Source organism: Gobius niger (assembly GCF_951799975.1).
Source record: "Gobius niger genome assembly, chromosome: 1".
Taxonomy (NCBI): Eukaryota; Metazoa; Chordata; class Actinopteri; order Gobiiformes; family Gobiidae; genus Gobius; species Gobius niger.
The window spans coordinates 36611999-36636256 of record NC_136852.1 but is presented as its reverse complement, the minus strand read 5'-3'; the positions used below and the strand labels follow the sequence as shown (position 1 = coordinate 36636256).

Here is a 24258-nt window from a genome sequence, read left to right as displayed (position 1 = left end):
GTCTTGAAGCTGAACTGCTGAAAAAACATTCGGCCAGACATTAGTATTAACAGCGTTTCTACTGTGTTCTTTCTATGTTTTTAATGCCACAAATGCAAACAAATCTTGGTATATTTCATTCTGTAAGACTGGTAAACATTCACTCAAACGGGGGAATGAGGGGAACTTTTGGTATTAAAAACTAAATTGGACACAACGGGAAACTTTTGAGCAGAACTGCAGCGGAATTTCTTTTCGATTTAGAGCTTTTGTGTTTTTGACGTACGTCTGCAGTAAAAACAGTTTAGTGTCATTGCTGTGGGTTCTGACTCTAAGGGAAAGTGGAAACTGAGATAAAGACGTTTTAAGTTGTATCATCTTTGTAGTATCACTCTGTGCTCCAGAGAAAGGCGGCTCTTATGGGCGACTCTACATGTGGACTGAAGACCACACCTGCTCATTCACACTCCATGAGACGGAACAACTTTGCTCTTACGCCCTGAGATGCAAGAACAAAATGAAGTCATTTTTGCCTTGTAGCCATAGAGCCACCGTCATCAGATACAAAACGTTTTCATGGCTGCAATGGAAAAATGACTGTGACTTGACATTGTGTTCTTGCAGCTCAGGGTGCAAGAACAAAGTCTTGTGAAGTATGAAGTGGATGAAGAAACATCTGAACCTCCAGAAGCAGCTGCTCATACTGTTCAAACTGAGGGTTTCAGGACAATAGCAGTTTGATTTAGATTTTGGAGACTGATCTTTGTAAATAAGTTTATGTTGTCGTAACTGTTTGGATAAACATGTTTGGCAGTCAAATTGTTTTTAGCTTTTCGTCGTGTTCGTCTCTAAGCAACGTCTGCAGGAAAAAGGAAACCGAAAAAGTGTTGAGCCGCTAAAGTGTTATTCACTTCCATTCATATTTTTAAGTCATTAGTTAATCGAATTAATTGAAAAAAAGTCCTGGCCCAAGTTCTTTTCATACTAGCCGTTAGGACAGAAAAACCCGTTTCCTCCTGTAAAGTCTTTACATCCATCAGTAACTGTCTGTGATGAACTACACTCTGAAGTGACAAAGTCCATTAACGGATTAGAACTGAATGTGCATCCCTGAAACATGGATTTTTGCCACATTAATGTTTGACAGGCTTTTCTGAAAGAGTGTGACCAGATTTTTGCGCTTGTATCACACAAAGTGAACCTTTTCTTGCCTAATCTCCCTCACCGTGCGCCGTGTGGTCAAATAAGACATGTAACAATAAAATATTTGTGTGGATATAATAAAAGTCGTCTCGCCCAGCCCTGGTCCAGCCCCGGTTCGTGGTTTGTGACTCTCCGGTGAATTCCATTTTTTGGGCGGATTTCCTCTGTGCTCTCCGAGGTCCTTGCGCGCCGCGGTGTGTTCAGGCCCCTGGGGGATTGGCCGCTCGTTGCCGCGGTGCGTTCAGGTGTTACTGAGTGAGTGGAATGTGGTGCGTTCGGGGGTCTAGTCCGAGGTGGGACAGAGCGCTACTCTACAGGGCGTATGTACAGAGTCTTTCAGTCTGTGTCAGAGGAGGAGGAGCTTCCCGTGGACGAGCTGTCGTCGGACGAAGACGACGAGCTGCCACTCAACCGGCTGGCCCCGCCCCCTGCTCCCGAGGCCCCGCCCCCCGCTGCTTTCTCTGCAATAGAAACAAACGGAAGGTTCATTTGTGTTTTTACAATCAAAGCGCTTTTTTTTTAAATACATTGACTTTATGTAACTGTATTTTTGGCATCTGACCAAAGATGTTGTTAGCATTTAGCCTCTCCTCCAGTCCTCTATGTGACCAAACGGAGTGAAGTGAAGAGCGATCAAGCTTTCCACTTCGACGTCCATTTCCGCGTCGAAGGGCTCCTGTGGCGTTATTACGCTTAGAAAATCGTCATGTTTAATTTTGTGTATACTTGGATCGTGTAACTACTCACGTAACCGTATTCAAAGAGGGAAAACAAGGAAGAGCTTGGCCACTTCTAACTTCACCCCCATTTGGCTACAAAGAGAGGAGGAGAAGCTAAATGCGAACAACATCTTTGGTCTTTTTGCGTGACTGAGTGCACGCGTAAAGACCAGACAGTTACGCATCAACTCGTCTAAGCTCAGGTAAGAACATACCTCAGTATGGAAAAACGGTGGCCTGTTCCTTTAATGTTTACATTGAATTATTCAACACTGATTTCACTTTCTTTAAAAAAAAATGTGTGTGCAAATGTACAAGTACTTTGATTCGAGTACTTGCAGATACCGAATACAGTACAATGAAGACACCATTTAGCTCTGGTTAAATCCAACTCAGACTCTGATTTAGGAAGTGCAGTCAATCAACTTTTGAGTAAAGAATTTAGTACAATTTTAGCCAAAACGGCAGTTCTACAGTAAAAATAGTTGAGCGAAGTTTTCCAAGACTTTCAGACTTGGTCCCGGTGTGAATCTATACAAGGACATTAATGAGTGTGTTGTACTCACGCATGAGTTTCCGCTGCTTCTTCTGGAGGCAGGACTTGACGTATCTCTCCAGCTCGCGCAGCGTGGAGGGTTTGAGTGTCTCGAAGTCGATCTCAATCTCGTCGGGGTTGGAGTCCCGCAGCGAGGGCTCCCGGGACTGGATGATGTGCACCACGCGGCCCAGTTTCTCTCCCGGTAAGCGGTTGATGTCGAGGCTGAGTTGCCGCTTCTCGTCGTACGTCATGGGTAGAGACGACTCCTCGCCCTCCTCGCCGTTGGCCGAGCCGCCCTTCCCCGCCTTTTTGGGTTGTCTACAGGGCGACAAAAGCTTTTATCACACTGCGTTTGAGCCACTGGGGCTAAACAATACCACAGGCCCTTTCACGGAGCATTTCAAAGAGGAACAGGAAATACAGGTCAGTCACATGTCCACTATGAAAGGCCCTGTACCCAATTACAAACCATGTCACTTAAATTATTTATTAATTATTAACACATTTTCACAACTTGATAGAGATGCTTTAGAATTAGAGAGACAGTTTACAACATAGGTAGGCAATGTCAGGTCCGGGGGCCAAATCCACCCCTCCAGCAGTGAGCCTCTGGCCCCCAAGAGGATTTTGAGAACTACTGCACAAACCAGCAACCAAATATCTGCTAATGTGCTCGAAAAATGTGAAAAATACTAGAGCTTGACTGATGTGGATTTTTGGGGTCCGATACCGATATGAAGGGGGTTGGCCGATAGCCGATATACAGTGTTCCCTCGTTTATCATGGGGGTTACGTTCTAAAAATAACCCGCAATAAACTAAATCCGTTAAGTAGTCAGCTTTATGTTTTAAGGCTGTAAAACCCCTCACCACACACTTTATACACGTTTCACTAGTTCACACGTGATTTTTTTTTTTGTCTTACAAGACACAAGACATGCAAACACATATACGGGGCCATGGCGGAATGCGTGTTTTGCGGGAATTTAACAGAACACGTAGATTCTATGATTAATGAAACAATCCATTTTTTGTAGTGCGTATGATGGACAACTATATTAACTCAACACTAAACTTTCATTTTGTTTAAGAACTGTAGTTCTCCTAATGGCTTCAGTTTCCTCATAGAGGGAACAGAGAGAGTAAAGGATTTGTACATAGTGTGGAATTCCAAATCAGGTTCTGTACATCAGAAGACTGGCTTCTATTTGAATTATATTAAAAAAGGATAAAATATTGTTAAATTTTCGATTTTTAAATATAGATTTTAAACTTTTATTGACTATTTATAAAAATATAGCATACACTGCAGAATATCCCACCCTATACTAGGGATGGGACGGTATGAGATTTCCATGGTATGATAACCTTGACAAAAAATACCGCGATATCACGGTGTACTGTGAAATTGCATATTTTATATTTAAAAAGTAAACACAGGGTTCGCATTCAACAAACAGGGTTTGTTTATCTTTCATTTGTAATTGGCTATGTCTTAACATGCTGCCAACGATCAATAAAATGTACTATTATGAACAAATGAATAACACTTTAAAACAAAGGGATATTTTTTTTTTACCTTAATCACTTCAGTCACAGACGGAGTTCGCTGAAGCTCTAATCACTGTTTGTTCGATGTCTGCCCCAAAACTTCCAAAGGCAGCCTTGCCATTATAATTTGCTGCTAGATTTCTCACTAAAGTAATCTGTGCATTCAACTTCATATCAAAAAAATACTAATAATAGTATACAAAACGTGTCGCATCAAGCGTCAACAAACACAAGTGCTCGTCTATTAATCGACCGACTAGAAAACTGCATCAGGTAAAGGTTCCACCTACAGTGCCTCTCGAAAGTATTCATACACCTTGAACTTTTGCACATTTTGTCATGTTTACAACCCTAAACATAAAGATTTTATTTTTTATTTTTTTACTGAACGTTCACACACAAGTAACAGACAACTGTGAAGTGAAAGCAAAATGATACATGATTCTGTTATTTTTCAAAAAATAGAAAACCAAAAAGTGGGGCGTGCATAAGTATTCATACAGCATGAACTAATACTTTGTGGAACCCCCTTTTACTGCAATAACAGCACAAGTCTTTTGAGGTTTGACTCTACAAGATTTGCACATGTAGAGACTGACATTTTAGTCCATTCCTCTTTACAAAACAACTCAAGATCTGTCACATTAAAAGGAGAGCGTTTGTGAACAGCAGTTTTCAGATTATTCCAAAGATTTTCAATAGGATTTAGGTCAGGACTTTGACTGGGCCATTCTAACACATTAATATGTTTTTATTGAACCATTCCATTGTAGATTTATCTTTGTGCTCCGGGTCATTGTCCTGCTGGAAGGTGAATCTCCGCCCCAGCCTCAGTTCTCTTGCTGACTCCAGCAGGTTTTCCTCCAAAATGTCTCTGTATTTGGCTCCATCCATCTTCACAACTATTCTTACAATCTCCCCAGTCCCCGCTGAGGAAAAGCAGCCCCACAGCATGATGCTCCCCCCCGTATATTTGATACTGGGGATGGTGCACTCGGGACGATGAGCAGTGTCAGGTTTGCTCCATATATAACGCTTTGCATTTGGGCCAAAAAGTTCAATTTTCGTCTCATCTGACCAAAGCTCCTTCTTCCACATGGAGCTGTGTCCTCCATATGACTTCTAGCAAACTTCAAACGGGATTTCTTATGGCCTCCTTTCAATAATGGCTTTCTTCTTCCACTCGTATATGAAGGCCAGATTTGTGTAGAGTAAGACGTATAGTTGTCCCATGTACAGATTCCCCCAGCTCAGCGGCAGGACTTCACAGCTCCTCCAGAGTTATCTTGGGACACTTGGTTACATTTCTGACCAGTGTTCTCCTTGTTCGGTTTGTTAGTTTACGTGAACAGCCGTGTCTTGGTAAGTTGGCAGTGGTGCTTTACTCTTTCTATTTCTGAATGATGGATTGAACAGTTGCTCCGGGAGATGCTTAAATCTTGGGAAATCTTTGTATAACTTAATGCTGCTTTAAACTTCTCCACAGCTTTATCCATGACCTCTCTGGTGCTCCTTGACCTTCATGATGTTGTTTAGTGACCAATACACTCCGACCACAGCTCTGAGGGCCTAAAAGAACAGCTGAAATTAAACTGAGAGCAGATTACACACAGGTGCCTCTATTTAACCGTTAGGCCAAGGAGTGAACATTCTGGAGTCATTAGGAATGTTACAAAGGCAATTTAATGCACTCAGAAAATGCTGTATGAATACTTATGCACGCCCCACTTTTCACTTTTCTATTTTTTGAAAAATAACAGAATCATGTATCATTTTGCTTTCACTTCACAGTTTTCTGTTACTTGTGTGGGAACGTTCAGTAAAAAAATCAAAATAAAATCTTTATGTTTAGGGTTGTAAACATGACAAAATGTGCAAAAGTCCAAGGTGTATGAATACTTACGAGAGGCACTGTAAGTCTCACCCTTATCCTGCAGTGAAGCCTAGAGGGTAAAGAATAATTATGCTATCTGCCCATGCAATGCATCAAACTATTGTTTGTCTCTACTTTAGTAGAGTAGTGCGTAGGTTTGTTTACATCACGTAGTGGCTTGTAGTAGCAGTATCAGCCCTGGCGACGCGTGACAGCGAGTGGAGTTTGGAGCTAAATGAAAATCAGTGCGTCTTTGATGAGCATTTGGCAAAGGAAGGCTGAGCGTCTTCTGATTAATACAACGTCAAGCAGTGTTGTCTAGTGCGCGTCTGATAAACGATGGACTGGATGATGGACAATCCAAACCACAAAGCTAACAGGTTAGCGTAACGCGAGCTAAAGAGCTAAAGCGCTAAACAGCCGTTTCTCAGCTTTTAACGCGACAGATCCAAACAAAGCTTCATCTCAGCGGCAGCAGTAATGTTCACGGAGGACAGTGACTTTTTACTCTGCTGCTCCGGGCCGTGTTCAACAGGCTGACGGCTGAGAGAGGGAGGGGGAGAGAGGGGGGAGAGAGGGGAGAGAGAGGGAGGGAGAGGGAGGGAGGGAGAGGGAGAGGGAGGGATGGAGGGACAGTCGGTGTCCGGTGAGGTGCGGTGGAGGAGAAGGGGACAGGGGGTTTGCACGGAGAGCAACTTTTTTTTGGCAGGAATAGCATGATAAAACAAGCATTTTTATTACGGTCAGACAGGGAATCCTCACGGTAGTGATACCGTAGCATTTTAATACCACGGTATACCTTGAAACCGGTTACCGTCCCATCCCATACAAAATAAAAAGGTATCAGTTTGTTTTCTTGCAACAGTAGCTACTAAAAGCTTACAAATGGTTTGGCAGATTGAATAGTTGCAAGTCTCTTTGGACACGTTCAGTCCAACGTTAACGTCACTGATCAGCAGAAACCACGTCAGAACCGCTCATATCTGTGAGCACCCAATGACCACACGGCCCACCTGGAGAGGTCAGCCCTCTCCTCACTGTCAATGACCACACGGCCCACCTGGAGAGGTCAGCCCTCTCCTCACTGTCAATGACCACACGGCCCACCTGGAGAGGTCAGCCCTCTCCTCACTGTCAATGACCACACGGTCCACCTGGAGAGGTCAGGCCTCTCCTCACTGTCAATGACCACACGGCCCACCTGGAGAGGTCAGCCCTCTCCTCACTGTCAATGACCACACGGCCCACCTGGAGAGGAGAGGTCAGCCCTCTCCTCACTGTCAATGACCACACGGCCCACCTGGAGAGGTCAGGCCTCTCCTCACTGTCAATGACCACACGGCCCACCTGGAGAGGTCAGCCCTCTCCTCACTGTCAATGACCACACGGTCCACCTGGAGAGGTCAGGCCTCTCCTCACTGTCAATGACCACACGGCCCACCTGGAGAGGTCAGCCCTCTCCTCACTGTCAATGACCACACGGCCCACCTGGAGAGGAGAGGTCAGCCCTCTCCTCACTGTCAATGACCACACGGCCCACCTGGAGAGGAGAGGTCAGCCCTCTCCTCACTGTCAATGACCACACGGCCCACCTGGAGAGGTCAGCCCTCTCCTCACTGTCAATGACCACACGGCCCACCTGGAGAGGTCAGCCCTCTCCTCACTGTCAATGACCACACGGCCCACCTGGAGAGGTCAGGCCTCTCCTCACTGTCAATGACCACACGGCCCACCTGGGGAGGTCAGGCCTCTCCTCACTGTCAATGACCACACGGTCCACCTGGAGAGGTCAGGCCTCTCCTCACTGTCAATGACCACACGGCCCACCTGGAGAGGTCAGCCCTCTCCTCACTGTCAATGACCACACGGTCCACCTGGAGAGGTCAGGCCTCTCCTCACTGTCAATGACCACACGGCCCACCTGGAGAGGTCAGCCCTCTCCTCACTGTCAATGACCACACGGCCCACCTGGAGAGGTCAGGCCTCTCCTCACTGTCAATGACCACACGGCCCACCTGGAGAGGTCAGGCCTCTCCTCACTGTCAATGACCACACGGCCCACCTGGAGAGGTCAGGCCTCTCCTCACTGTCAATGACCACACGGCCCACCTGGAGAGGTCAGGCCTCTCCTCACTGTCAATGACCACACGGCCCACCTGGAGAGGTCAGCCCTCTCCTCACTGTCAATGACCACACGGCCCACCTGGAGAGGTCAGCCCTCTCCTCACTGTCAATGACCACACGGCCCACCTGGAGAGGTCAGCCCTCTCCTCACTGTCAATGACCACACGGCCCACCTGGAGAGGTCAGGCCTCTCCTCACTGTCAATGACCACACGGCCCACCTGGAGAGGTCAGGCCTCTCCTCACTGTCAATGACCACACGGTCCACCTGGAGAGGTCAGCCCTCTCCTCACTGTCAATGACCACACGGCCCACCTGGAGAGGTCAGCCCTCTCCTCACTGTCAATGACCACACGGTCCACCTGGAGAGGTCAGCCCTCTCCTCACTGTCAATGACCACACGGTCCACCTGGAGAGGTCAGCCCTCTCCTCACTGTCAATGACCACACGGCCCACCTGGAGAGGTCAGCCCTCTCCTCAATGACCACACGGTCCACCTGGAGAGGTCAGCCCTCTCCTCACTGTCAATGACCACACGGTCCACCTGGAGAGGTCAGCCCTCTCCTCACTGACCACACGGTCCACCTGGAGAGGTCAGCCCTCTCCTCACTGTCAATGACCACACGGCCCACCTGGAGAGGTCAGCCCTCTCCTCACTGACCGCAACCACACATCAAACGAGTGCAGAGCGCGCACAGAGCCACGGGCACTTGCCCGGTCAATTTAGCCATAGGATTTAGCCTCACAGTAAATGTAGCTATCCGTTAGCTTTATATGTTAGCTTGTAGATGCTCTCACGTTTCTCTTGTCACCACAAGACTTGGATTAGTTTGGTGCTCTGTCTCATGCACAGTTGCGCGCTGTGTCGGTGTAACTTTGTTGTGCAGACGTGATGCCGCGAGCTACGAAGTAAAAGCAGTAAAAGTTGGAGCGGGGTTAGCGATTGCGCTGCCCAGGTGAAGTGAGCGCGGGGCACACTCAGCCTGGAGCCACATCAATCTGGGACGGCTCTGGCTTAAAATAATTTGGGGAAATGACACAGTTCTGAAGCTATTGGATTTACAACATGGAATATTTCGTTTAGAAAATAGTGTTTATAAAGGCACCTTGTGTCTTTCTGTCATCTTTGCCAAACCACTTTTGGTTCAGGTTCAAACAGATCGGCAAGTACAGCAAAAGATGATTTTTGATGATTTCCCATTACATTGAAATCAATGCCAGTTTGAATCCAATTTTGTGCTTTCAATGACATATAAGTATCGTAATTAGGGATGCACCAATACCACTTTTTAGAAACCGATACGAGTACTTTGATTTAAGTACTTGCCGACACCGAATACAAGGCATTTTTTTCAACAGACTTTTTGAAGTGAATAGACAGTTTATAGACTGACTTTTTCACAGCAGACTGGTTAGTAATTAGTTAATTTATTCATTTACACTTCCTTTTACAAGTTATATCAGAACCAAAAAAATAAATTTCAGTCAATATCATCTTTAATTTTTGTTGCACTGTCCATCATAGACAGAACAGCCATGTCCAAAAGTATCTTGTTAACACTGTAGACTCTACACTGCAGCACTAACAACATTTAGCTCTGGTTAAATCCAGCACAGACTCAGATTTAGGGAGTGTCACCTGTAATAAAGTCAGCTCTATGTGGAATATTGGATTTACAGTTTGTTGCTATTTTCTCTCCTCAGCGGAGATGTGCCTCACGTCAAGTGGTATCGGTTTCTGGTATCGGGACCTCATTAATGAGTACGAGAATGAGTACAAGCATGTGGTATCGACCTGATACCCAATACTGGTATCAGTATCGGTGCATCCCTAGTCGTAATGTTGGCCCAATTTATTCCAAAACCTTTAGACCTTTTGAAAGACCAGGGGAAACACAGAAGCTGCAGGTGTAACAAGTCTAATCTGAAGTGAAAAAAGTAAAAGCTCCTGTACCTCGTGGCGGTCACGGTGCTATTGGCCTTCCTCGCCGGCGCCTTCTTCTGATTGGCCGGTTTGGGCTGCGCGGGTGTGGCGGGTTTCTTCTTTTCCTCCTCCAGCTTGCCCTTTGACCCTTTGTCTTTCTTTTTCTCCTTGTCCTTCTTCTCTTTCTTCTTCTTTGGTTTGGAGACGGGCGCCTGCGACAGCACGGCCAGCTGCTCGTGCACCGCCTTCAGCTGCGACAGGACCACACTTTAGTACGAAGACTCAAATGCCACAGCAAACTTCACAACTTCAGAGGCAGGTCAAAAAAGATTAACAAAATAAGTCATTTGTAGAAGAACAGTGCATAGCTCATTAAGACTATATCCACACGAAGACAAAACGCTTATTTCAGAAACTTTCTCAGTAAACATGGAACCAGCTTAGTAAATGTCTGTGTCCACATGAGGCCAGTCATTTGTGCTAAACCGCTGCAATTCATCTGCCAGGCCTGTGTGTGGCACTGTGACGCTACCACAGATAAGAGAACAAAATGTAGATAGCGTATGTGGAGTAAAACTCATTCAAAGGTCAGTGGGTTAAGGAAAACAGACATGACGCTGGCGCTGTGATGTCATCGTTTTAGTCAAAGTAGCAGAGACGCCGTAACGATGGAGCCACGCAAACAGCATTTTGAGACAATGAGATCTTTCCGTTCTGGGACCTAGTTTGGAAAATGTTCATTTACAGACCCCTAGAAAAAGTCCTGAGCTTGACTTCGTGTGGACAGGGCCTAAAGCTAACTGGGGAAAATGCCGATGTTGTTGACAAAAGCTAAAATTGGTTAATTTTGCCAAATAAATGTTACATTTTGGGTGCATTTGGCCTTAATTTAATCAAGTCCCACAGCGATTCAGATCAAATGCATGACGAGGCCTGTCACAATAATTACTAGAATGACTGATCATTCAACAGATGACAATATATTTTTAGTTTAGCTGCCCATGTTCTAATGTCTCTGGTCCGGGCTGGCATAGGCACTCGGGCCCGCGGCATAGAGGATCATGTCGATGCAGCGCGCAACATTGAATCAAAGTCTGCCCAGAAATATTAATGCTGTAGCCTTGTTTCATGTTTAAATCACCAATGAGGATTCAGTGTTTCCCTTCGGTTTACTGGTGTGTGTGGTCCTTGCACGCTGTCGGGTTAAATGAATTGCAGCAATTTATTGTTTGAATTTCTATGTGATACATATTTATTTCCATTTAAAGGGGCTAGATGCAAGGTTGCCATTTTATGCTCACTACTGCCACCTCAGGTCTTACGTGTAACTGCACCTTCTATATTAAGCTTGTGCGTGATGGACCTTCGGACCCGAATTAACGCCTTTTTGAGTGACAGTGCAGGATTTTAGAGGCAGTTGTGGTGAACAGGTCTGGGCTCATTCTACACCTTAGGACATTGTTGAAACATGTAGGGGGAGGAAAATACAGAATTTTAACATTTTTAAACTCCGTATAGTTCCTTTTAGTAACTATAGAGCATTCTGATGATGGAAACAATATGTTTTAGAAAGTTTGAGTATGTAATGTACTATTGCTTGACTGATGTAGGCTACCTTTTAATTTTCCCCTAGGTATTTGGATTTTCCTCATATTCATGTTTAATATGTATCAGTGAGTTCCACAATTTATGCTCTAATAGGACATGTGTAATAGGTCTGTGTTCTGTAAAAAACAAGAGGTGCCAAAATCAGCTAACGGCTAAGTTCAGGACTTTCTACAAAATCATAGCTCACTTCAGTGACTGATATGAAACAGATAATTCAACAGCTTCACCTAAACTCAACTGACATTTAGCTTGGGTTGGAGTTCCTTATTTACAAAGTGTCAAAGGGCTTTTAATGTAAATCTTTTTGTCATCTAATTGCTCTAGTTAAACTTACTCGCGCTGTAGCGGCAGCTCCCGTCTGTTTCTCCAATGGTTTCTCCAAATAAACACGAGCGCAAAACACGGACTGGATTGAGCAGGCGTAGTATTTCATAAAACACAAACCAGAATGCATTAGCGGAACAGATTTGGAAAAGACGGTTGTTTTAACGATCGTTGATTGGCACTGCATAATAAAAGGCTATCGTCCTGACAGGGCAAGGGCTGTTTCCTTAAGTTAAAATGAAGGAAATGCTTAAACTCCTGCTTGCATTTTTCACAGTGAAAGATGAGCATGTCGTCTTCTTTTGGAACTTTGATGCATTTTTCATACAAAATTCATGTTCCATGTTTAGTTTAACATCCATTTATCCTGCTTGTTTCAATCATAAATAATAAGTATATCCCAATTATTTATGATAGACAAAAATGCATACGAGAGATGAATTAATGACAGGGTTTTTACGACCCTGTCCATCAAACTGAAGGATGAAAATGATCCCGTGCGAAACCACTTTTTAATATAAGAGATTACTGTGATACGGTCTTCATAATATCAGTGATCGCAATATATTCTTGCCTCAATAAATCAAACATAAAGTTTTGTTATTGTGACAGGCCAACACATGACAAATTAAAATAGTATTTCACACATAAATGAGTCCTTTGCTGCAGTTTAGCGTCTAGTGGGACTTAAATCTTTACTAAGACAAAAAGTACATCTCTACATCACCACCTACTCCCTGTAAAACCCCGTTCAAACTGAGTCCTACCCTGTGATTGGTTGGTCTGTGATTGTCCCCGCTGCGATTGGCCCGTTCACCCACCTGCTCCTGGAGCTCGGCCAATCGCGTGGCTCGCTCCTCCTCAGAGTCGGACGATTCATCGGAGGAGGAGTTGTTGCTGGTGTCGGAGGAGGCGGTGGATTTACTGACCACAGGAGCGTTCGACTGGACTGACGCCTCCAGACCCTCGTCAGGGATCTTAGCGAAGCGCATCTCAAACACGTCCTGCAGACAAACAAGGAGCGTACATTAGATCTGCTTTACCCGATGCTCAAAAACACATCTCAAACTAGGGGTGTGTATTGCCTAGTCTCAGGCGATACAATATGTATCCCGATACGTGTTTGGCTACGAGAGGTGCAGTACTTTTTTCAACCTTCCTAAAGAAGAGGCCACTCACCAGAAGTTGGAATTTCTTTCAGGCATTCAGTGACCATCAGCAAAATATTGTTTTTCTGTGACCGTCACTGATGGATGTTTGGTGAATCTTCTCAAAGTGGATTAACTTTTATAACCAATGCGAGTCCCCAATGTGATGGAGAGGCCAGGACAGAGCGGTGGTGAGTCAAAACGCGTGTTAGCATGTATGTTAGCTTGTGTGTGTTAGCCATTTCTGAAGCTGTGTTGCAGATGTCAACTCCTTATAACTGTATTGTGAAGTAACTTCACTTATTGCTAGGGTTGCACCGATACTACTTTTTCTAAAACCGATACGAGTACGAGTACTTTGATTTAAGTACTTGCCGATACCAAATACCGATACGAGTACAAGGCATTTTCTTCAACATTCTTACTTTTTTCACAGCAGTTTGGTTTGTAATTAGTTAATTTACTCATGTACATTTCCTTAAGTAAAGTCGGCGACACATTTAAGAGCAGTTATATTAGAATTGTTCTGATGCCATTTATTTATTTTATTTTCATTCAATATATTTTTAAATTTTTATGTCTCTGTCCATCAGACAGAAAAGCCCATGTCCTAAAGCTCCCAATGCCTGAGCTTTATTCATTTATGTATTTTTATTTAACAATAGTATTGAGATTTTCATCTTTACTTCAGCTCCTGTAGATTTTCTCGTGTGTTTGTAGTAATTTAGCGAGTAGCTACAGCGTTTTCATTCTTCTGCTGCAGCTCATTTTCGCTCAATATAAACATGCTGTATGTCTTTAATTTGGATTTTCTGAGGACTTTTTAGTCGCTGGGTCAGTTTTTCAGATGAATAAACCCCTGGGCATAAAACGGCGTCAGAATGGCTAAAACTGCTAGCCGCGAGTTAGCAACGTTAGCCTGTTTGTTGTAAACACTGCAGACGCTGCAGCACTAACAACATTAAGCTCTGGTTAAATCCAGCTCAGACTCTGGTTTAGAGAGCGCAGTCTGTAATAAAGTCAGCTCTATGTGGATTATTGGATTTCCAACAATTCTCCAGTTTGTTGCTTCTTCTCTCTTCAGCTGAGAGCTGCGCCTCGTAGCTGCGCCTCGTAGGTGCGCTGGCCGCACGTCAAATGGTATCGGTTTCTGGTATCGGGACCTCATGAATGAGTACGAGTATGAGTACAAGCATGTGGTATCGGCCCGATACCTGATACTGGTATCGGTGCATCCCTACTTATTGCTGTGATATTTATATTTATTTTACTGCTAATAATGCATGGGCAGATCCGCTCAGAGAGAGGGGGCGGAGTTAACTGAATCAAAGCGTCTCGTCTTCCACGTTTGGAAAATACCCCAGAAAATACTTTTCTCACAAAAAATAGTACTCACTCTTTCACTCATTTTTGGGCGAAAATACAAACTTATCACATACAAATAAAGCCAAGTCTAAATCGGGTGAATATGGATATTTATTCACAGCAGATTGTTCAGTAGAAACGAAAAAACGGTATATAGCAAGATGCTAGATGCTAACATGTAGCATCATGCTAGCATTTATGTTCCATAATAAAAGGCTACGAAGATAAATCCCTTTTGCGTTGCTGAGTGGTAAAAACAATCCGTCAAAACATGATGGTGAAGTGGAGAAAGGGGGAGAGGAACACAGCAGCGACACACAAAGTTGGTGGCTCTCGTAATAATCCAGGTCTTGGTCTTTGCTATAAAAGCCAAGGTGAGGTCAAATGTAAAGTTTTAAAAAGAGCCCCGGAGCGTCTTATAGCTCCTTGTCCTCCATGAGAACCATTTCCTGTGCTTCTCTAACTCTCACTTTATTCTATTGTTACTCAAGCAGGCTGCGTGGTGCACTGCCATCTAGCCGGCAGGAGTTAAAGTGCAGGATCAAAGAGACAACGCAATTAATATTTCTTATATGCTTTTTGGATCGATACGAGAAACGCCTCTCAAATACATCTCAAATACGTCCTTTAGACAAACAAGGAGCGTATGTCAGATCTGCTTTATCCGATGCTCATAAACGCATCGCAAACACATCCAGGAGACTAGAACTGCACAATTGACAAAAACCTAATTGTGATTTTTCTGACAGATTATGCAACTTTCTTTTAAAACTGCTGTTGAACACCATGGTGCTCATTTATTACATTTCAGCTTCATGCAGCAACAAGTGACAAAGGTGTTTTATGGAGTTGTCACATAAACATTCTTAATTTGAATCAATCTCATATAAACGTGGGGTTTTCTTTATCCCCATTCAGCTGCATAAAAGCATTCTTTGAATCACAAGCTGCAAAACACTGCTTGTTTTACGAGAATTCGGCTTTACATCAAAAACTGCCCGTCAAGATGTTACAATTAACTACGGCCATGAGCGGAGACAGACTGCTATTTTTGACCACCCAAACCAGCTCCGTAATGACATCACATCTCCGTGACCTAATCCAACCCACAGGTCGCGAGACACTCATTGGTCAAGTGTGAGGTGCACTAATCATATTTTAAAGGGACATTTCTCCTCACCTGTAGTTTGCGGGCCATGGCCACCACCTCATGGTCTGGAGGGTTGTACTTGTAGCAGTTGGAAAACATTAACCTCACGTCTGTGGCGAAGCTCTGTGGGTCGTTGTACTCGGCTTTGTCCATCTTTTTCTGTTTCGAAAATAAAGAAAAACTTTAGTTAATACTGGACTCATTTAAACACAACATAAAGACGGTCATCTGCTAGAACAGTCCCTCTGGGGTAAACACAGCTCCATAGGGGAAATGTTCATTACAGCCTCGTCTACCACTGGCCTCTTTGATTATCAATTGTGATAAAAAATAATAATACACTTTCTGCATATATCTAGGAATCTCAAACTCCTCTTTGTCTTACACTTTGTTTGGTTAGAAAATGTAATACTGATCTAAAGACATAAAAAAACATACTGCAGATTTAAAGAGGGGGTATCATGCTTTTTTCCATCACATAGCACCAGTCTATAGCCCACTACAATGATGACGCAACCTTCTGTTGGTCTGTAAATTAGGGATGCACCGATACCACTTTTTCAAAAACCGATACAAGTACTTTGATTTAAGTACCGGCCGATACCGATAAAGTACAAGGCATTTTCTTCAACATTCTTCTATTTCACCTGTCCCTCGGACAAACAGGGAGAGCGCTCGCATGGACAAAACGTTTAGCGTCAACTACCAGCTGACTTATTCTATAATAGTGAAAGCTTGGGTGCGTGCGTGCGTGTTTGTGCAGTGTGTGTGTGTTCTCAGAGGAGTGCTCTGGAGACGCTGTTTATAACGTTATTTGCAGGACTCCTCATAAAGCCTATTAGACTTTTTCTTTTTTTTGCTCGCACAGGTGCTACCACTTATTTTTTTTACTCGCACATTCTCTAAAAATAGTCGCATATGCGAGCATTTTGGTTGCAGTCTAGAACCCTGCAAAATGCTTTGTATACGAACGTCGATGCCGATTACTTAACTTGACAATTTTTAAATAATAAATGTAGTTAGTTGTGATAACCCTGGGTGTTCTAGCCAATTCTATTGGTTATAAGTTATTTATCAATGCACATCTAAACAATTTACTGTGGAGGTGACACATCAGCTGTTTGGACCCCATTTGTGCCAACTAGAAACTACTTTTTCACAACAGCATAATGGCCCAAAAGATTTTGTTTATTGTTTAAAATGCACCTGAATGCAGGAAGATGTATCTAAATAAAAAAATCCCCCCTCCAAAAAGTTATTTCACTCTATGTGGCGGTTCAGATGTGTTCCTCACCCGCACGGTGCTCAGGTCCATGGGGTGCTTGATGATGTCATGGTAGTCGTGCAGCTCCAGCGCCTCGGCATCCACTGGTTTGTAGAAAGGCCAAGCGTACGCCGCATGCTTCTTCGAGAGCATCTCTTTCAAAATAGCGTCGCAGTGCTTCATCTGCTCGCCCAGTTTCCCTGCCCCTGTCCGCTTGGCACCACCCCCTGGTGCTGGAGCCCCACCCACAGCCTCGGCTACGCCCCCTTCCTCGCGGGACTTGGCGGAGGGTCTGCGTGAGGGCTTGGTCTTGGGCTCGGGGCCCGAGGGGGAGTCGGCACGGCTGGAGGAGATGGCAGAGGTGGTGGGAGTGGTCGTGTCCGCTTTCCTCTTCACGCCTTTCTTCTGCTGAAGACGAGAGAGAGCCAGGGTTAAACCAGACACAAGAGTCTACAGAGTTTCATCTGCTGAGGACGAGAGAGAGCCAGGGTTAAACCAGACACAAGAGTCTACAGCGTTTCATCTGCTGAGGACGAGAGAGAGCCAGGGTTAAACCAGACACAAGAGTCTACAAAGTTTCATCTGCTGAGGACGAGAGAGAGCCAGGGTTAGACCAGACACAAGAGTCTACAGAGTTTCATCTGCTGAGGACGAGAGAGCCAGGGTTAGACCAGACACAAGAGTCTACAGAGTTTCATCTGCTGAGGATAAGAGAGAGCCAGGGTTAGACCAGACACAAGAGTCTACAGCGTTTCATCTGCTGAGGACGAGACAGAGCCAGGGTTAAACCAGACACAAGAGTCTACAGCGTTTCATCTGCTGAGGACGAGAGAGCCAGGGTTAGACCAGACACAAGAGTCTACAGAGTTTCATCTGCTGAGGATAAGAGAGAGCCAGGGTGAGACCAGACACAAGAGTCTACCGAGTTTCATCTGCTGAGGATAAGAGAGAGCCAGGGCTAGACCAGACACAAGAGTCTACAGAGTTTCATCTGCTGAGGATAAGAGAGAGAGCCAGGGTTAAACCAGACACAAGAGTCTACAGAGTTTCATCTGCTGAGGACGAGAGAGAGAGCCAGGGTTAGACCAGACACAAGAGTCTACAGCGTTTCATCTGCTGAGGACGAGAGAGAGCCAGGGTTAGACCAGACACAAGAGTCTACAGAGTTTCATCTGCTGAGGACGAGAGAGAGAGCCAGGGTTAAACCAGACACAAGAGTCTACAGCGTTTCATCTGCTGAGGACGAGAGAGCGAGCCAGGGTTAAACCAGACACAAGAGTCTACAGAGTTTCATCTGCTGAGGACGAGAGAGAGAGCCAGGGTTAAACCAGACACAAGAGTCTACAGAGTTTCATCTGCTGAGGACAAGAGAGAGCCAGGGTTAGACCAGACACAAGAGTCTACAGCGCTTCATCTGCTGAGGACGAGAGAGAGCCAGGGTTAGACCAGACACAAGAGTCTACAGAGTTTCATCTGCTGAGGACGAGAGAGAGCCAGGGTTAAACCAGACACAAGAGTCTACAGAGTTTCATCTGCTGAGGATAAGAGAGAGAGCCAGGGTTAGACCAGACACAAAAGTCTACAGAGTTTCATCTGCTGAGGACGAGAGAGAGCCAGGGTTAGACCAGACACAAGAGTCTACAAAGTTTCATCTGCTGAGGACGAGAGAGAGCCAGGGTTAGACCAGACACAAGAGTCTACAGCGTTTCATCTGCTGAGGACGAGAGAGAGCCAGGGTTAGACTAGACACAAGAGTCTACAGCGTTTCATCTGCTGAGGATAAGAGAGAGCCAGGGTTAGACCAGACACAAGAGTCTACAGCGTTTCATCTGCTGAGGACGAGACAGAGCCAGGGTTAAACCAGACACAAGAGTCTACAGCGTTTCATCTGCTGAGGACGAGAGAGCCAGGGTTAGACCAGACACAAGAGTCTACAGAGTTTCATCTGCTGAGGATAAGAGAGAGCCAGGGTGAGACCAGACACAAGAGTCTACCGAGTTTCATCTGCTGAGGATAAGAGAGAGCCAGGGCTAGACCAGACACAAGAGTCTACAGAGTTTCATCTGCTGAGGATAAGAGAGAGAGCCAGGGTTAGACCAGACACAAGAGTCTACAGAGTTTCATCTGCTGAGGACAAGAGAGAGAGCCAGGGTTAAACCAGACACAAGAGTCTACAGAGTTTCATCTGCTGAGGACGAGAGAGAGAGCCAGGGTTAGACCAGACACAAGAGTCTACAGCGTTTCATCTGCTGAGGACGAGAGAGAGCCAGGGTTAGACCAGACACAAGAGTCTACAGAGTTTCATCTGCTGAGGACGAGAGAGAGAGCCAGGGTTAAACCAGACACAAGAGTCTACAGCGTTTCATCTGCTGAGGACGAGAGAGCGAGCCAGGGTTAAACCAGACACAAGAGTCTACAGAGTTTCATCTGCTGAGGACGAGAGAGAGAGCCAGGGTTAAACCAGACACAAGAGTCTACAGAGTTTCATCTGCTGAGGACAAGAGAGAGCCAGGGTTAGACCAGACACAAGAGTCTACAGCGCTTCATCTGCTGAGGACGAGAGAGAGCCAGGGTTAGACCAGACACAAGAGTCTACAGAGTTTCATCTGCTGAGGACGAGAGAGAGCCAGGGTTAAACCAGACACAAGAGTCTACAGAGTTTCATCTGCTGAGGATAAGAGAGAGAGCCAGGGTTAGACCAGACACAAAAGTCTACAGAGTTTCATCTGCTGAGGACGAGAGAGAGCCAGGGTTAGACCAGACACAAGAGTCTACAAAGTTTCATCTGCTGAGGACGAGAGAGAGCCAGGGTTAGACCAGACACAAGAGTCTACAGCGTTTCATCTGCTGAGGACGAGAGAGAGCCAGGGTTAGACTAGACACAAGAGTCTACAGAGTTTCATCTGCTGAGGACGAGCGAGAGCCAGGGTTAGACCAGACACAAGAGTCTACAGAGTTTCATCTGCTGAGGACGAGAGAGAGCCAGGGTTAGACCAGACACAAGAGTCTACAAAGTTTCATCTGCTGAGGACGAGAGAGAGCCAGGGTTAGACCAGACACAAGAGTCTACAGCGTTTCATCTGCTGAGGACGAGAGAGAGCCAGGGTTAGACCAGACACAAGAGTCTACAGAGTTTCATCTGCTGAGGACGAGTGAGAGCCAGGGTGAGACCAGACAAAAGAGTCTACCGGGTTTCATCTGCTGAGGATAAGAGAGAGCCAGGGTTAGACCAGACACAAGAGTCTACAGAGTTTCATCTGTTGAGGATAAGAGAGAGCCAGGGTTAGACCAGACACAAGAGTCTACAGAGTTTCATCTGCTGAGGACGAGAGAGAGCCAGGGTTAAACCAGACACAAGAGTCTACAGCGTTTCATCTGCTGAGGACAAGAGAGAGAGCCAGGGTTAGACCAGACACAAGAGTCTACAGAGTTTCATCTGCTGAGGATAAGAGAGAGAGCCAGGGTTAGACCAGACACAAGAGTCTACAGAGTTTCATCTGCTGAGGACGAGAGAGAGAGCCAGGGTTAAACCAGACACAAGAGTCTACAGCGTTTCATCTGCTGAGGACGAGAGAGCCAGGGTTAGACCAGACACAAGAGTCTACAGAGTTTCATCTGCTGAGGACGAGAGAGAGCCAGGGTTAAACCAGACACAAGAGTCTACAGAGTTTCATCTGCTGAGGACGAGAGAGAGCCAGGGTTAGACCAGACACAAGAGTCTACAGAGTTTCATCTGCTGAGGACGAGAGAGCCAGGGTTAGACCAGACACAAGAGTCTACAGAGTTTCATCTGCTGAGGATAAGAGAGAGCCAGGGTTAGACCAGACACAAGAGTCTACAGCGTTTCATCTGCTGAGGACGAGAGAGCCAGGGTTAGACCAGACACAAGAGTCTACAGAGTTTCATCTGCTGAGGATAAGAGAGAGCCAGGGTGAGACCAGACACAAGAGTCTACCGAGTTTCATCTGCTGAGGATAAGAGAGAGCCAGGGCTAGACCAGACACAAGAGTCTACAGAGTTTCATCTGCTGAGGATAAGAGAGAGAGCCAGGGTTAGACCAGACACAAGAGTCTACAGAGTTTCATCTGCTGAGGACAAGAGAGAGAGCCAGGGTTAAACCAGACACAAGAGTCTACAGAGTTTCATCTGCTGAGGACGAGAGAGAGAGCCAGGGTTAGACCAGACACAAGAGTCTACAGCGTTTCATCTGCTGAGGACGAGAGAGAGCCAGGGTTAGACCAGACACAAGAGTCTACAGAGTTTCATCTGCTGAGGACGAGAGAGAGCCAGGGTTAAACCAGACACAAGAGTCTACAGCGTTTCATCTGCTGAGGACGAGAGAGCGAGCCAGGGTTAAACCAGACACAAGAGTCTACAGAGTTTCATCTGCTGAGGACGAGAGAGAGAGCCAGGGTTAAACCAGACACAAGAGTCTACAGAGTTTCATCTGCTGAGGACAAGAGAGAGCCAGGGTTAGACCAGACACAAGAGTCTACAGCGCTTCATCTGCTGAGGACGAGAGAGAGCCAGGGTTAGACCAGACACAAGAGTCTACAGAGTTTCATCTGCTGAGGACGAGAGAGAGCCAGGGTTAAACCAGACACAAGAGTCTACAGAGTTTCATCTGCTGAGGATAAGAGAGAGAGCCAGGGTTAGACCAGACACAAAAGTCTACAGAGTTTCATCTGCTGAGGACGAGAGAGAGCCAGGGTTAGACCAGACACAAGAGTCTACAAAGTTTAATCTGCTGAGGACGAGAGAGAGCCAGGGTTAGACCAGACACAAGAGTCTACAGCGTTTCATCTGCTGAGGACGAGAGAGAGCCAGGGTTAGACTAGACACAAGAGTCTACAGCGTTTCATCTGCTGAGGATAAGAGAGAGCCAGGGTTAGACCAGACACAAGAGTCTACAGCGTTTCATCTGCTGAGGACGAGACAGAGCCAGGGTTAAACCAGACACAAGAGTCTACAGCGTTTCATCTGCTGAGGACGAGAGAGAGCCAGGGTTAGACTAGACACAAGAGTCTACAGCGTTTCATCTGCTGAGGATAAGAGAGAGCCAGGGTTAGACCAGACACAAGAGTCTACAGCGTTTCATCTGCTGAGGACGAGACAGAGCCAGGGTTAAACCAGACACAAGAGTCTACAGCGTTTCATCTGCTGAGGACGAGAGAGCCAGGGTTAGACCAGACACAAGAGTCTACAGAGTTTCATCTGCTGAGGATAAGAGAGAGCCAGGGTGAGACCAGACACAAGAGTCTACCGAGTTTCATCTGCTGAGGATAAGAGAGAGCCAGGGCTAGACCAGACACAAGAGTCTACAGAGTTTCATCTGCTGAGGATAAGAGAGAGAGCCAGGGTTAGACCAGACACAAGAGTCTACAGAGTTTCATCTGCTGAGGACAAGAGAGAGAGCCAGGGTTAAACCAGACACAAGAGTCTACAGAGTTTCATCTGCTGAGGACGAGAGAGAGAGCCAGGGTTAGACCAGACACAAGAGTCTACAGCGTTTCATCTGCTGAGGACGAGAGAGAGCCAGGGTTAGACCAGACACAAGAGTCTACAGAGTTTCATCTGCTGAGGACGAGAGAGAGAGCCAGGGTTAAACCAGACACAAGAGTCTACAGCGTTTCATCTGCTGAGGACGAGAGAGCGAGCCAGGGTTAAACCAGACACAAGAGTCTACAGAGTTTCATCTGCTGAGGACGAGAGAGAGAGCCAGGGTTAAACCAGACACAAGAGTCTACAGAGTTTCATCTGCTGAGGACAAGAGAGAGCCAGGGTTAGACCAGACACAAGAGTCTACAGCGCTTCATCTGCTGAGGACGAGAGAGAGCCAGGGTTAGACCAGACACAAGAGTCTACAGAGTTTCATCTGCTGAGGACGAGAGAGAGCCAGGGTTAAACCAGACACAAGAGTCTACAGAGTTTCATCTGCTGAGGATAAGAGAGAGAGCCAGGGTTAGACCAGACACAAAAGTCTACAGAGTTTCATCTGCTGAGGACGAGAGAGAGCCAGGGTTAGACCAGACACAAGAGTCTACAAAGTTTCATCTGCTGAGGACGAGAGAGAGCCAGGGTTAGACCAGACACAAGAGTCTACAGCGTTTCATCTGCTGAGGACGAGAGAGAGCCAGGGTTAGACTAGACACAAGAGTCTACAGAGTTTCATCTGCTGAGGACGAGCGAGAGCCAGGGTTAGACCAGACACAAGAGTCTACAGAGTTTCATCTGCTGAGGACGAGAGAGAGCCAGGGTTAGACCAGACACAAGAGTCTACAAAGTTTCATCTGCTGAGGACGAGAGAGAGCCAGGGTTAGACCAGACACAAGAGTCTACAGCGTTTCATCTGCTGAGGACGAGAGAGAGCCAGGGTTAGACCAGACACAAGAGTCTACAGAGTTTCATCTGCTGAGGACGAGTGAGAGCCAGGGTGAGACCAGACAAAAGAGTCTACCGGGTTTCATCTGCTGAGGATAAGAGAGAGCCAGGGTTAGACCAGACACAAGAGTCTACAGAGTTTCATCTGTTGAGGATAAGAGAGAGCCAGGGTTAGACCAGACACAAGAGTCTACAGAGTTTCATCTGCTGAGGACGAGAGAGAGCCAGGGTTAAACCAGACACAAGAGTCTACAGCGTTTCATCTGCTGAGGACAAGAGAGAGAGCCAGGGTTAGACCAGACACAAGAGTCTACAGAGTTTCATCTGCTGAGGATAAGAGAGAGAGCCAGGGTTAAACCAGACACAAGAGTCTACAGCGTTTCATCTGCTGAGGACGAGAGAGCCAGGGTTAGACCAGACACAAGAGTCTACAGAGTTTCATCTGCTGAGGACGAGAGAGAGCCAGGGTTAAACCAGACACAAGAGTCTACAGAGTTTCATCTGCTGAGGACGAGAGAGAGCCAGGGTTAGACCAGACACAAGAGTCTACAGAGTTTCATCTGCTGAGGACGAGAGAAAGCCAGGGTTAGACCAGACACAAGAGTCTACAGAGTTTCATCTGCTGAGGACGAGAGAGCCAGGGTTAGACCAGACACAAGAGTCTACAGAGTTTCATCTGCTGAGGATAAGAGAGAGAGCCAGGGTTAAACCAGACACAAGAGTCTACAGAGTTTCATTTGCTGAGGACGAGAGAGCCAGGGTTAGACCAGACACAAGAGTCTACAGAGTTTCATCTGCTGAGGATAAGAGAGAGCCAGGGTTAGACCAGACACAAGAGTCTTCAGTGACCGCAGCAGCTCAAATTTCAATGTCAATGCGATGAAGGTTAATCATGCAGCTCACCTATTGCAGTATTAGTATACAGTATAATATCAGTGTTACCTTGACGACGGGCTGGGCGGAGGGCATGATGGCGGCCGGCGGCTGAGGGGCAGAGGCAGGGGGCGTGGTCTGTAGGGCGGCGGGCGTGGCAGAGATGACAGGCGTCTGAGTGGGGGAAGGGGAGGAGGACTCCGCCTGCTGCTGGTTCACTGCAATCAACAGAAGAA

At 46.1% G+C, this 24258-nt stretch overlaps 1 protein-coding gene across 4 annotated transcripts in view; it reads right to left on the bottom strand.

Annotated features, from left to right (window-relative positions):
- Positions 1-1065: 1065 nt before the first annotated feature.
- Positions 1066-24258, bottom strand: part of LOC306968247 (bromodomain-containing protein 3-like) — a 40006-nt gene continuing 16813 nt past the window's right edge. Inside the window, exons 6-12 of one of the 4 annotated variants that reach the window (XM_079563588.1) lie at positions 24092-24240; positions 16799-17176; positions 15535-15663; positions 12609-12845; positions 9940-10160; positions 2468-2757; positions 1066-1643 (exon numbers count right to left, since the gene is read on the bottom strand). In XM_079563588.1, coding sequence (XP_079419714.1) covers positions 1519-1643; positions 2468-2757; positions 9940-10160; positions 12609-12845; positions 15535-15663; positions 16799-17176; positions 24092-24240 — 1529 coding nt within the window. In that variant the 3' untranslated portion in view covers positions 1066-1518. The remainder of the gene's footprint in view (positions 1644-2467; positions 2758-9939; positions 10161-12608; positions 12846-15534; positions 15664-16798; positions 17177-24091; positions 24241-24258) is intronic. The other 3 variants (XM_079563590.1, XM_079563589.1, XM_079563591.1) reach the window with 3 other exon arrangements.